We start from the raw sequence: 13,579 nt of genomic DNA on the forward strand, positions 1-13,579 counted from the left end.
GAGCTAAATTAGATTTATATATATTGGTTAAGTGGTGGCACATGCAGACAGGGCAGACATGATGGGTAATTTGACCAACTCAGGTTTTCTTGTTGTCTGAAGATGATTAAGTTAAATGTCTGCGTCTCTCTTTTGCTATAGTCTGTAGCTCTTTAAACAATTCAATAAGACTCAGCCCACTGGATAATCAACTTAAAAAGCCTGCGGGGGGATAAAGAAACTTGTAACAAAATCTAAGCACAGTGTCAAATTGTGAGAACAAGCAGACTGGGAACATGGCCTTAATTAAAAGCAGAAAGGCCTATCTGCTTTTAAACAAGGGCTGTCTCGCCGACATGCAACCTGTGTGCTCGCTCGCACACGTGCAACATACAATGTAAACTTGTGTAAACATGCAGCCACATGGAAAACACTGAAAGCTGGTAGACAGTTGCATGCAGTGTTACATGATGTCCATGTTCAGGTGGAGCAGCTCACTGGTCTCTAGGTTACAGAGCCATGCAGTCTGTTGCTAGGTGCAGTCTTATATCGGTCGGCTCTTAAAGGGTCTGGTTACACTGACGGTAACCTGGGTAAATTATACATAACCTGATGCTCATCTTTGTGTAACTCCATTAGGCCTCTCAGCATCGCCACATCTCCACTCCAATGCCAATTAGTTGCAGAAGAGTAGGCACTAACCAGATAAAGTCAGCTTCAAAGGACTCTCTCTCTTTCTCTGAGACAAATCATTATTATTATTATTGTGCAGAGGTGCAGCACATTGATTTTTGTTGTTTTGGCTCACTTTTGGGGGCATTTTCATTTTTCTGTATTGCAAAGATACATTTCTCTTACAGTGTGGTCTACATGTTAAAGACTTTTTATTTATTTTGTGACTTATTTGTATCAGATGTTCAACAGCACAATTTTGTAATGAGATGTTTGTTTGGTTTGTAATGCAGGAGAGGCGTCTGCATATGTACGTTGTATACTGTCAGAACAAGCCCAAGTCAGAACATATCGTCTCAGAGTATATCGAGACTTACTTTGAGGTGAGTACCTCTTAACATTTAACCTTTTTTTTAACATATTGCCTTTTTTTTAGTTGATTGATCAATATTTGATACATATTAGTCAGAAAATAATGAAAAATATCCACCAAAAGTAGAGTTGATTTGCTGCACAAGTTGTCACTATTTATAAACAGCTAACCACTTGTGTAAATTCATGAACAACCATAAGAGCCACACAGGGGTAGTAGCATTCTAACCCTATATAATATAATAATAATAATAATAATAATATATATATATATTTCTCTTTGTATTGTCTGGCATGCAAAGTGGGAAGATGGCTTAATGATTTTCCAGTTCTGAAAGTTCTTTTTAATTAAACTGAAATATTGATTGTGGGCAAACACATGCATACCTGTGATACACTGTGATACGCTTCACCTGTCACTCAGGCCTGCTGGTAATAAGATTTAGTATGCATGAATGTCTGACTGTTCCTATACTATATATTATACATGGCCATATGGGTGTCTTTTCTGTATCAGGTTGTAATTGCTTCCTTTCACATGTAAATACAAGACAAATAGACAGGCAGTGTGAACCCTGGGATATATTGTCTTAGAGGAATTAAACTGGCCATTAGCTGCCATTTTTTTTACACGTGGCTGTCATGTCGACTGGTGTCATGTTATTGTGTCCATCTTTGCTGTCAGGAGTTGCGGCAACAGCTGGGCCACAGGCTGCAGCTCAATGATCTGCTCATCAAACCTGTTCAGAGGATCATGAAGTACCAGCTGCTGCTCAAGGTGAAACGCAGAGCACTGCTGTGATGTTGATCACACGCTAACACCCCCCCCCCAACACACACTCACACTGGTGTGCAGCTGTCTGACACACAGCAGGGTCAGTCTCAGGGTTGTAAACAAACAAGCACACACACAAACAAACACACACTTCTATGTAGAAACAGTGATGACACACTGGCTATTGTCTGTTAAGGCTACTTTCTAGTCAGAGGTGAATAGGCAAATTACATAATAAGACTCCATTTTTACCAGAGGATTTAAACAATCATGCACAAAAGTCTTTTGAAGATGATCATAAAATGACATCCCTGGTAAAAAACTTTGCCTAAATACAAGACTTTGCCCTTTGGCATTCAAATGAAAGGTGAGTTCAGCACCCATAAATACTCCTCCAGATGGCCTCATCTTACTCTGAGCAGTAAACCTGGAATGCTCTGGTGACCATGCTGTGTTTATTTGAGCAGGACTTCCTGAAGTATTACACCAAAGCTGGGATGGACACAGAGGAGCTGGAGGTTGGTGTCCCAATGCATAAGTATAAGGCTAAAGTTTTTCGTGTGTGTGCAAATCTGTACTTTGTATTAATATTCTTGAACAACCTCACCTTCATCTTTCTAACAGAAAGCAGTAGAGGTGATGTGCTTCGTGCCAAAACGTTGCAATGACATGATGAATGTGGGCAGACTACAAGGCTTTGAGGTACCTCTCAGGAATTTAGACCATCCTCTATGGTCCTTAAAGCATTTATCATGCCAACTATTCCGCTTATGAAAACAACACCGTAACCACATCCTCTGTTTGTTGTGTTTATCTTTGCTCTGGTGCCAGGGGAAGATCACAGCCCAGGGCAAACTGCTCCAGCAAGACACCTTCACCATTATTGAGCAGGACAGTAGTTTCCTGTCCCGAGCCAAGGAAAGAAGAGTCTTCCTTTTTGAGCAGCTGGTCATCTTCAGCGAGCCAATCGACAGGAAGAAAGGGTTCTCTATCCCTGGATACATCTTTAAGAACAGCATCAAGGTGGGTGACTGCTGAGCCTCGGAGACCTCACATCAGCCACACACAATGTTTTAGCAAAATAAAATGTCAACAAATGAGACAAAAACATTTTAGTCCCAGGTTACGGTTACACAACAGTTCCACACTAATTCTTTGCCTAAATCAGCCTGAGTTACATAATCCCACGGCAGGGATTTTTTTTAGAGGCATGTGTTAGTGAAGTATTTAACGAGAAACTCAGCAGGCTAGACTCCATACAGATGCTAGTCAGATGTGATGTGTTCCAGGTGAGCTGCCTGGGTGTGGAGCCCAGCGTGGACGGCGATGATGCCCGCTTTGTACTGACATCACGCAACCCTGACGGGAGTGTGGTGCGCTTCCAGTTGCAGGCCTCCTCCGCTGATACCTGCAGGGCTTGGGTCAATGATGTTGTTCAGATCTTGGAATCCCAGCGCAACTTCCTCAATGGTAAGCTCTAGCTGAGCTCTGAAGATGATGCCACATCCCTCTATTACAAAAATGTTGACTTAAAATATTGAGTCCTAATCTAGATTTCAGATGTCATAACCTATCTATCAACATTTTGACAAGGTATGTAAAAATTTTACTTTGCACCAGTCATTTCTGTTTCATTCCGTTGTTCCTATCTATTCCTACCCATTCCTACCTATTGCATTCATATTTGTATATCTTAATATTAATTGTAATTTCCCAGTTATGGGACAAATAAAGGATTATCTTATCTTATCTTATTAACCACAACCATAACTCCTCTTGTGTTTGTCCGTTAATGAAGACTGTTGCATAAACAGATAATGAATGAATATAGTGAAACACAGTCCTAATAACTGACAAAATAAATTTTAATCAGGTGTTGAGCTTCATAACAGCTGTCTCTGTTCCTCTGTGTCTTTCAGCCTTACAGTCACCTATTGAGTACCAGCGGCGAGAGAGCAAGTCTAATAGCCTCGGCCGCAGTATGAGGCCTCCTCTGTCTGCTGCCAGTGCCCTTCGGCCCCACTCTTCTGCCTCCATTGACCGTCATAAGCTGCCCTCCCTTCACTCTCACAACACCTCCCTGCCCACACTCTACCTGCCCAGCCAAGGCCAGGGCCAAGGACCCAGCGAGTCATACTCCCTGCGGGATGTAGGTTTTCTTTAGCTGTCTCTTTCTGTTACATATAGTGGACTCTGTGGTCATTACAGTGGACTGTAACACTGTAACTGCGCAGTCAAACGCAGTATTTCTGTTTATTAGACCTCTAGGATATTGCCAGGCCTGCTTATCCCTAAAGCTCTTCTGCAGGAAGCATAAAACCAGCAAATGGCTTTGTGTGCATGCACTGTGTTAGTGTTAGTGAGTGACCTATCTGTCGTTTGCATCTGCAGCCCACTGCAATCCAACCATGCCCTGGTGACTCCCACACTATTTCTCCATCACACGTCCAACTGGCTTTCACTGATCAGCCGAACTGTCAAACTGTGTCAAATGGGCTGTATACCCCCGCCACACAAAGCGCACAGGTAGTGTATATGCACACATATAGAGACAAAGCTGTCTGTGGGAGCCTTTTTTGCACATAACTGAACATTGTGCTCCTCAGTTGTCTAGCAGTCATTATTCAACAGCAGCACTGGGAAAATTAATGACAAAACAAGCCACAGGAAGCTAACCACTGGGGAAATAATGGGCCATTGTACCTCATCCAACAATAATTCCGCTGTGCTCATTAATGTTAATTAAAAGATGAAAGACTTAAGTAAATTGTAACCATTTATTTAGACACACATACAGTGAAGGGATTTATTGAGTCTTAAGAAGAATGATTTCTCCCCCTATCGGATGAAAAAGCAGTAAATATATTTCTGAAGGAAAATGGATTAAAGTGTTAGCATTTGTTTCACATAGCTGAATACGAAGAGGGGAAATTCCACCCACATAAAATACGACATTTTCCAAAATGTCAGACGTGTCTGTCCTTACTTTGAAGTTTTATCCATCTGGCCCATCCACAGTGGGAGCATCCTGTTGTTGAGCATTACACTGCCATCATCAAGTCTCCCACTGTCGTCAGTGGACTGTTGAGGACAGGCCAGGAGTTGTTGTTCTCCACCTCTTTCTCTGTTTACTCAGGCTAGACAGGCTTGGTACAAAACAAACAGGAAGCAGGTTGAGCCATGTGAGGAAATCGGAGAGAGATGCCTATCAGGGCAGATAATTGTTTCCCATACTTACGTTGGGTGAATAAATAGAACTTGGGCCAATGCAGTTTTAGAGTGAGGTTGTGATGAAAAAAAAATCCTTTCACACAAATTTTGTTTTGAATCTTTGTAAATTTATTTATACTGTTCTTATTTAGCATAAAATTCAAAATAAAGTTTTATTAGTGGATATGTGAGTGCAGTGTGTGAAAGCACTCTGTAGCTGTGTGATGAATGTTCCCTCTCTCCCCAGCAGAGAGCAGGAGAGGGCTGCCGAAGGAGTCAAGCTACTGATGCCGGGAGCCAGGCTCCATTGTCAGCCCCCTCGGCTGGACGACGCCCCAGCAACTTGGCTCAGCTAGCTGAGGATGACCTATGAACCTATGACACAATCTGTCTCCTGGGTCAGGAGGACAGCAGCTAATGGAGACAAGAAGACTTGTCCACTGTCTGTTTATGCCAGGCTGAACTCTTGCTTGGTTCAGTTAGGATTTCTGGAGGATAATGAAGGAACCTAAAGGAACTTATGAAGGAATTATTGGCTGCAGCTATGAATTGACTTTGCTCCTGTTTTTAGAGAGCCATTCAGTGGAAGGTGACGAGCCTTGGCCACCTTGAGTGTACATGAACCGCACCACACCAGATTTTACTGGGCTCAGAGTGAGAACATTCAATGGAGACTCAATGTTATGACAATTTCTGCTTTTTAACTTTTTGATGGTTTGTATACCATACTCTTCTCTCTTTCAAGGGGCAAGGGGAATTTGTTTGATGAAGAAATATCCATTCCTAATTGGGGCGGTCACTGGAGTTACGTGTGTGCCTGAATGTGTGTTTATTCAACAATGTGTGGATGTGTTTGAACGCATGAGAGTGTGCAAGAAGTGGCAGCAGCTGCTCTTGTAGTCTCTGGTAATTCTGATGCCCCATTGTGAAGAGTACAAGTACAGCTACATGAGTACATTTTGTCATTCCCCTGCTGACAACTAAGTTTGCTGTTTAGGTTGATAAGAATGGGAAAAGCAGAACACTTGATGTGAACATGCCACAAAGACTTATCTCACACGAATTTCAACTGAAAGTGAAAAACTTTCTGTCTTGCCACAGTGTTGAGAGCTCCTGTGTACTCTCTTATTCTGTTTGACTGGCCTTTCTGTTTGATCTGTACAAGAAAAAAAAAAGGCTTGATGGAGTCCCCTGGAGGTTCTCTGCGGGTATGACGTCACTTCAGAATACATTTTGCTCTTTGGGCATCTCTAGAGGAGTTGCTAGATACTGTAGGTGCATTCAAAGGAACTGCTGTGCTGACCCAAAGTGTTGCATGCAACTGGTGACTGACTGTCACAATGCTACTTTACAGAGATCTTCCTTTCCCGCTCAAAGTTGGGTGCTTGTGGTTTTGGGGACACAGGTCCTTAAAAGTGCATCGGTTTAACCTAATATAAAATGTTTTGTTAGTCCACTGTTGTCATGTCAAGGCTGTGCACCATTTCTATAATCTCTGTTAGCTTTTTCCCTCATGGACTAAATACTGTACAGTGCATACCATAAAGGCAATCATACATTTTCACTTGTAAGATGAAGAATGACACAGATGTAATGAAATGTTAGCGTTCCATCTTGTTAAAATGAAGGATAATATGTTGCTGGATAAAGAGGGTGATGCTGATGAACCTGCATGCTCCCTCTTCCTCAGACAACAGTGCCAAAATCAGCAGCTCCCTACTCCAATACTCCAATACTCCAATAGTTGCCACTAATCTCACTAAATAAAACTGTAGATATCTGTGTTACTATGTAGACCGTAACGCCTGAGTGACGAAAAGGAGAGAGTAGATGAAGGGGGCTCTCAATATTAGGTCAGTTCTTCTTTGTGGCCAGTAGAGGTCCTCACATGACTTTAAACTTTTCCAGTTTAGATGGATCATACAGCTGCACCAAAGATCAATAGGCCTCATACTTCAGTGCTCACAATGAAACAAAAGCTGCTCAATAATCTGTCCAAAAGACAATAATAAATTACACAAAGAAAATTGAGAGGTGAGACATTAGGTGAGTGGAATCATCTCACGGAATCCATCTGCAGTTAATGTGAACTGACATGTTTTCATGGGAATCACTGATAAGGCAGGTTTGCATTGATGCAAAGTAATACCACTACAGAGAACCAAAAGCAAAGACATAAAACCAAGAGAGGGTTGGTTAATGCCATGTTTGACTGAGTAGAAACCGTTGTATCATATCAAATAAAAGTGTCTTTTTGAAACTGAGTGCAGCGTTTGTGCTTTTCTACACAATCTCTCTTGATTGGCTTGATTAAATTTACGGTATACTTTTAATATTTACTTATCTCTCCAGTCCTGTGGAGTTTTATATACTGTATGTGTTTTGTAATAATTAACAAAGATTAATGCTGTCATCTTCATGCATGCCTGCTCTTTATTAATTTACCTAATGGTGCAAATTAAGTAATCTATTATTTTTGCTACAGACCCCCTGATCCCCTTATGAAGACAAAGAGAACACATTCTGCTTGCTTTGGCATCCCCTTTGGAGGAAGTTCAAACAGGATTAAAAACAAAGAAAAGAAACTCCTGGATGAGCAGACATCTGGTTGGTTGGCCTCTGAATAAAGCCCCATTCTGGGCAGTAAAGCAGGGCCGATCGTAACACGGCTGTGATATATGGAAGCTGAGGATGGAGGGGGGGAAGGGGTATTAACTTTCACAAGGGTGCAAAATCAAAGGGAGTTCCTGTCACCACTGAGGGGGTCTCGACAACAGGGGTCCTATTCACAGGGAATTCCTCTCCAGTGCCCTCTGTTGCATCTGTTGACTCAGTCTTCTCCATTGAGGGTAAGAAAACACTCATTAAAAGCCACATGACTGTGAACTTGATTGCAGCAGGCGAGACAAACAGCCCCATCAATGACTTGAGTATTTACTCTGAGGTGTGAAAATCTTTGAAAAGCCCACCATGTCAGGTCTTCTTTAGGAGCTTCTTCCTTCACACCGACAACACGAGCAGCAGTTGTATTCTGCACGCAATCGAATTATCATTTAAATAAAATGTTAGATCTTTAGGAGCTCTGGGGCATCAGAAATTCAGAGCTAAGAAGGTTAAAACCATCGAGTGTCGCCATCAGTCACAGATAGCTTAGCTGCTTCACAACCAGTCATCAAGATGTAAGGAAATAACATCATTAGAAACAGTGAAATTGTTTCATCAGTGACAATGTTTATTAAAATTTACATGCGGCCATAACCCCAATAAAACTGTTGATGATATTTATACATAATTTACAAACAACTTAAAAATTTAAAATGTTTTTTAATCTTGAGCACTGGTGCTTCACACTGCTGCGCAAGAGCAGATGAGATGAATCTGTAGATCAAAGATTCACATTTCAGAAATTATCCCTACATTTTGAAATTAAAGTCTAATTATCAACAGCAACAGAAGCATTTTTTCCTCTCTAAACCCGTTTGCGAGAGCAGGAATTGTAATTTTTAGCTGTACTAAGGCATATATTTATTTTGAACATGATAATATGGACAACATGTTAATGTAAACCTTGTGGAGATCGGCTTATGTGTGCCACATCCTTCACACAGGTAAAATATTTACAAAATTAACTCTGAAAAAAAAAATCTGATTTTCATATCAGTTGAAATTTAAACATTTAAAGAGGCCAGTTTTGTTTCAGGTGAAATCAGTTTGCGTGGAATCTTGAAAAGTACACTGAATTCAGCAAAACTCTCACAATATCACTGAAAAAAGTTTTCAAGTATTCTTTAAAGCTGCCTTGCCTCAGACAGCACAAAATTACTTTGATTAAAGATGGTCTCTAAATATATTTTTATGGTACTACTTGAAGTCAAAAGTAGGGCTTTAACAGAAGATGTTCGGAGGAGCAGAATGCTTATCTTCTAGTGCAAACCTATGGCAGTAAGAGTAAATCACAAAGTCTGTTCATTGACTGATTGTTATTCTTCACTTTTGGACCACAGAGATCACTCTCTCTTGATATTGGTGAGCAGAGGGTCCGTGCTCTGTGAAGGCTGCCCAGACCGATTCTTTCTGGTCTGGTGGGTCTTGACATGTTTGGAGAGGTGGTCACTCCTCATGAACCTCTTGCCGCACTGCTGGCACCCAAAGCGCTTTTCTCCTGTGTGTGTGCGGAGGTGCCGCTGTAGCTCATCTGAACGGGTGAAACTTTTACCGCAGAACAGCCAGTTACAGATGAAGGGTCTCTCCCCAGCATGCCAGCGCAGATGTGCCTTCAGGTGAGAGGTCTTCTTGTACACTTTGCCACACTCTGGGATGTGGCAGATGTGCAGTCTCTTCTTTCCGAACTCTAACCCTCCTCCATTTGCTTGGCAGTTGGGGCATTTGCAGCGGCGGCAGCGGCGTGTGGAGCTCAGCAGGCCCTTGGAGGTGCCCTGGAGAAGAGCAGCTATCTGGGGCTGGTGGCCCAAAACCAGCTGCCTGCCTATGGAAAACGGGTGGTTTGAAGGAGTGGTGTTAGTTTGGGGTAGGCTCCACCACTGCTGCCCGTCCTCCACATGGCCTGCAGGCAGGTGATGCCTGGCTGAGGAGTTCTGGAGAAAGCTGGGGAAGTTTTGTCCTACACTGTTGTGCTGAGGATAGTAGGTACTGTTGGCCTGTGCCTGCGAGGACAGCACTTTGACAGGGGAGAGTTCAAAGGAGTAGGAAGAAGGAGGTTCAGCTGGAGGGGTGAGAGGCAGTTCATGGTGGTGGTGGTGATGGGGGTGATGATGATGATGGTGACCCAGGCCAGACTGCATGTGTCCGGGGAACTGCACCTTGGGCACCGTGAAGGTCATCTGGTGTGTGCTGAGAGCTGTGCTGGGTGTCATGTCGTTGCTCCAAAGCTGAAACATTCCTGATGTGGAGCTGACGGTGCCTTCGTAGGGGAACTGGGATCCTTCTGAGCCCATAGCGCCTCCCACCTGCCAGGCCTGGCTGCAGGTGGTGGCCAGGAAGGAGAGGGCGTTAGGTGCTCCCTCTGGAGAGGAGCTGGGCGTCCGGTCCTGTATGGTGATGAACAAACACACATCAGATTACGTGGGCCTCAAAAAGGTTTGACATTTTCCCTTACTTTAAAGAAACATTTTCTTTCATCTTATTAAAATGTTGAGAGTGTGGCGCTATATGCAATCCAGCGAGATTAAACGAGTTAGAAATTTTAATTCAAGTAAAGTCAAGTCAACTTTATTTGTATAGCCCATTTTTACAAGCAGTTTGAAAAATGAAAATTAGCTTCGACAGTGTAATTCTAACTCTTTTTCAGTTATCACAATATTTGCTAAATATTTTGAAGCAAATCTTTTAATTTGGATCAAGCAAGTAAATAAATCCGCTTCACTGCGTCAAAAAGATAATAGAACAAACCTGCAAAAAGGTGTGCAAAAAGTTGTCAGTCCTTTGTATCGCCAACGCAGCCATCTGTCCTTGTGCTCCTTCTCCACGCACCTGCAACACAAACTGCGCCGAGAGGCGACGACGCACAAAGTCTGAACTACAGCTCGGAGCGCAGAAGAAAAAGATGCTCACATTCGGGTCTTGGATGACTCAGACACTCTGGCAGCTCAGACTGGAAAATCCCGCGTCATTCAAATGTCCGTGAGTCCACAAGGTAAATATTTTGAGAGCGCAAGCAGTCCAGATGATTTGGTGTCGAAGCAGCCGAGGATGCCCGTCTGAAGTTACAGGAAGAGAGGAGCGCAGTAAATCCTCGCGATCATCTCATAGGCGCCGGGGCTGCATCTTCTCTTTATAGAGAGAAAAGATCCTCTCAACGGGGTCTCCAGTATGATGCAGGAGAGCCAGTCAATAGAGAGGAGATGTGAGGGAAGGAGGAGGGGGGATTATTAGGTGAAGGGGTGGGCTACTCATAATTTCACTCAATTTCCACCAAATGCTGACCCCACGAACTGACTCCTCCTCCAATTGTTCTAAAAAAAAAAAAAAAAAAAAAAGAAAAAAAGATTTGAGGCATGATAAGAAGTCTCTTGTAATATCTTCTTTTTGGAGTATCCTATCTGTTCTCTGGACATCTTGTGTTCCACTATTTAAAATTTTAAATAAGCCCACAAAACGATGATTTAAAAACATTTCAAAGCTTTAACATTTAATGTTTCAGCAACTTTCAGTGTCTACATTTAGGACCACACTGTGCACAAGAACAAAATGCTTAGTCTGTTAAAAGATCTAAGATTAATATAGCCAGCTTAGTCAAAATATTTTTCACTCAGGGGGTATTTGCATACTGCCTCAAGTCTACTGTGGGAATTCGAGCAAATATAGTAAGTACATGGATTTTTTAATTTTTTTTATTTTTGGCAGCGATGGCAGCGATGTTGTGTTAAATGATGAGATGGGTAAACTGTGATATCGACGAAAAAAAGAATACTTGATTTAAAGACAACAAAAAAGTACAATTTTACTTGCCATCATCAGACATCTTGCACTAAACACTAAAGCTTGGGTAAGTTTAGTTTAACTTTAGTTTATAACATTTCATTTGCCAACACACATGCACTTTTGGCTTGAGCAAATCTGACATTTTACAATGTAATGTGGGATTTAAGGTGCAATGTAATGTACTTAAGTGCTAAATTAAACCATGCACTCTTGAAAATTTATCACCCAGTAGATGATGGGCATAAAAACTATTTTGTGCACTGAGATTATAAATACATGGACAGTGCTTTTAGAGGTAATTTAGTTTAGCTATTTTTAATCAGTTTTCTCCAGATGACATATTTTGCGCCTTGACGCTGGCAGCAGGCAGCTCTTTGGCCTGGCAGGCGTGAGGCTCGCACACTATGAGGACAGGCACAGTATTTTCCCTCACAAAGCTAATTGATAAAATTCAATCAAAGCCTCAGAGTTCTCACCAGTGGGTGACATGTCAAATAGGCTACCCTGTGTGACATTCTCACATTTCAGAGTTCAAGTAGAGGCCGCTTCAGATCTGCTCCATTAAATGCAGATTGAGGCTTAATCTCATTCTGTAAGTCTGTTCACCATTACAATGTTAAGAGTTTAAATCCAGGCTGGGAACCTGTTTCTCATGTAAATTCCTGGTTTCTCACTTATACACTTCTCACTGTTTCACAGGCTGTGATCCTTAAATAAACATACCAAAAGGAGGAATCAGTTAAAATGAGAAATTTCTAAACTCTCTAAATTAATTGGAGCAGAGATGTTAAGCTTTTTGTATTCAGCTTGAATTGTAAATGTTATAATTAACAGCTTTAAAAATAAATTCAGTGAAGAGACCACTAAACTGTACTATTTGGTTAAGGCCTTGTTGAAGTGACTGGTGTGAAAGCAGAGCAGACAGCGCAGCTTACTTTAAGTCACTGACAGGGAGACACGTCAACTTGAAACAAAAGATTTCTGCAGACTCACGATGACGTGCAGACTTCAGCTCCAGCCTGCGAACAAATCACACAGATCATTTTTTCATGGGCACAAACCTGATCCAATTTGAAGATCTATGTTGAAATCAAAAAAATGATAATGATAATATTATTTACACAATGTCAGACCAGACAAATTATTAGATGGAACAGCAGCAGTAAAGCCAAGAAAGATCCATTATGATGAATTTTAATTTATGTTATATTATAACATTATAACGATTGTAATGTTTCTAAATGCTTCTGCCTTTCAGAGAGGATAAACATCTGCAGGTTGATAGTGCAGTTAAAATAAAGCACCCATAAAATGTAAAGATTGTGTATGATATAAATCCCTTATGTAAATATTATTAAATATGATGTAACTTCAGCAGCGTTGAGGAAAACAGTCTAATTTCAAATTAAAGTGAACATTTAGGATGAAAGAAAACAGTAGTAAAGGAAAAGAGTGCGGAGGACGCAAAAATAGGATTGCATCTTGGAGGCAGAGGTATGCTATGGTTTATTACGGAGCAGAAGTTGTTAATTACCCTGATTCTTATTTCCTGTCCCCTCTCCCCCACGCCACCCCTCCCCACCCCCACTGTACTGCCTCCCAGATGAGTGGCTTTGAAGTGCAAAGTACTCTCTCCTCACTTTGAACTGTGAAAACAATGCTCATGTGGTGGTGCTTACCTTCCCCATGTTACCTCATTTAAATAGACCTGGATACGGCTTCCACAGTTTTCAAGGGAAAACTCATTTCCAGAGAAAGAGGTCCCTGTGTTCATTAAACAGCTGGTGAGATTGCCGGTAATCAGGCCCGCTCCGTCATACATTGCCGGCTGCTCTGTCTGGGTGGCTACCAGCAAATTCAACATCAAAACTGACATAGATTAGATCCCAACAAGGCGAGACGCTCTAATGCACCTATTTCTGAACAGAAAACCTATAACAGACATTTAAATCAACAGTGCTGTTTAGGATATTTTAATATTCTGAAATCTTACAATTCTGAAAGTGTTTCTTTTGCCCTTTTGCTCACTGTAGAAAACAAATGGTGTTTGCGTTGCAGACATAATCTTAAACTCAGAACGTAGAATATGCAAGTGGCTACTCAAGCTGTTTTTATCATGCCTGGGGGGCA

The 13,579-nt window shown here is 41.7% G+C and overlaps 2 protein-coding genes across 5 annotated transcripts in view; one reads left to right on the top strand and one right to left on the bottom strand.

Moving 5' to 3' along the window:
- Positions 1-7,272, top strand: part of arhgef25a (Rho guanine nucleotide exchange factor (GEF) 25a) — a 45,062-nt gene extending 37,790 nt beyond the window's left edge. For 2 of the 4 annotated variants that reach the window (XM_046396943.1, XM_046396945.1), the window contains 9 exons: positions 945-1,034; positions 1,709-1,801; positions 2,266-2,316; positions 2,423-2,500; positions 2,630-2,821; positions 3,088-3,268; positions 3,718-3,947; positions 4,190-4,324; positions 5,256-7,272. In XM_046396943.1, the coding sequence (XP_046252899.1) occupies positions 945-1,034; positions 1,709-1,801; positions 2,266-2,316; positions 2,423-2,500; positions 2,630-2,821; positions 3,088-3,268; positions 3,718-3,947; positions 4,190-4,324; positions 5,256-5,381 (1,176 nt within the window). In that variant the 3' untranslated portion in view covers positions 5,382-7,272. The remainder of the gene's footprint in view (positions 1-944; positions 1,035-1,708; positions 1,802-2,265; positions 2,317-2,422; positions 2,501-2,629; positions 2,822-3,087; positions 3,269-3,717; positions 3,948-4,189; positions 4,325-5,255) is intronic. The other 2 variants (XM_046396944.1, XM_046396946.1) reach the window with 2 other exon arrangements.
- A 947-nt stretch (positions 7,273-8,219) lies between these two features.
- Positions 8,220-10,954, bottom strand: sp5l (Sp5 transcription factor-like). Its single transcript, XM_046398162.1, has 2 exons — positions 10,418-10,954; positions 8,220-10,056 (listed from the first exon to the last, which is right to left on the bottom strand). Exons 1-2 carry the CDS (start codon positions 10,469-10,471, stop codon positions 9,016-9,018), a joined length of 1,095 nt encoding a protein of 364 aa, XP_046254118.1. The 5' UTR covers positions 10,472-10,954; the 3' UTR covers positions 8,220-9,015.
- Between the last annotated feature and the right edge of the window lie 2,625 nt (positions 10,955-13,579).

This window comes from Scatophagus argus, chromosome 8 (genome assembly GCF_020382885.2).
Source record: "Scatophagus argus isolate fScaArg1 chromosome 8, fScaArg1.pri, whole genome shotgun sequence".
Lineage (NCBI taxonomy): Eukaryota > Metazoa > Chordata > Actinopteri > Scatophagidae > Scatophagus > Scatophagus argus.

Coding starts and splice junctions, on each gene's coding strand:
- sp5l (XM_046398162.1), bottom strand. CDS start 10,471: ATGGCTGCGTTGGCGATACAAAGGACTGACAACTTTTTGCACACCTTT. Junction 10,057..10,417: donor TTTTGCACACCTTTTTGCAG/GTTTGTTCTATT, acceptor ATCACCATACAG/GACCGGACGCCCAGCTCCTC.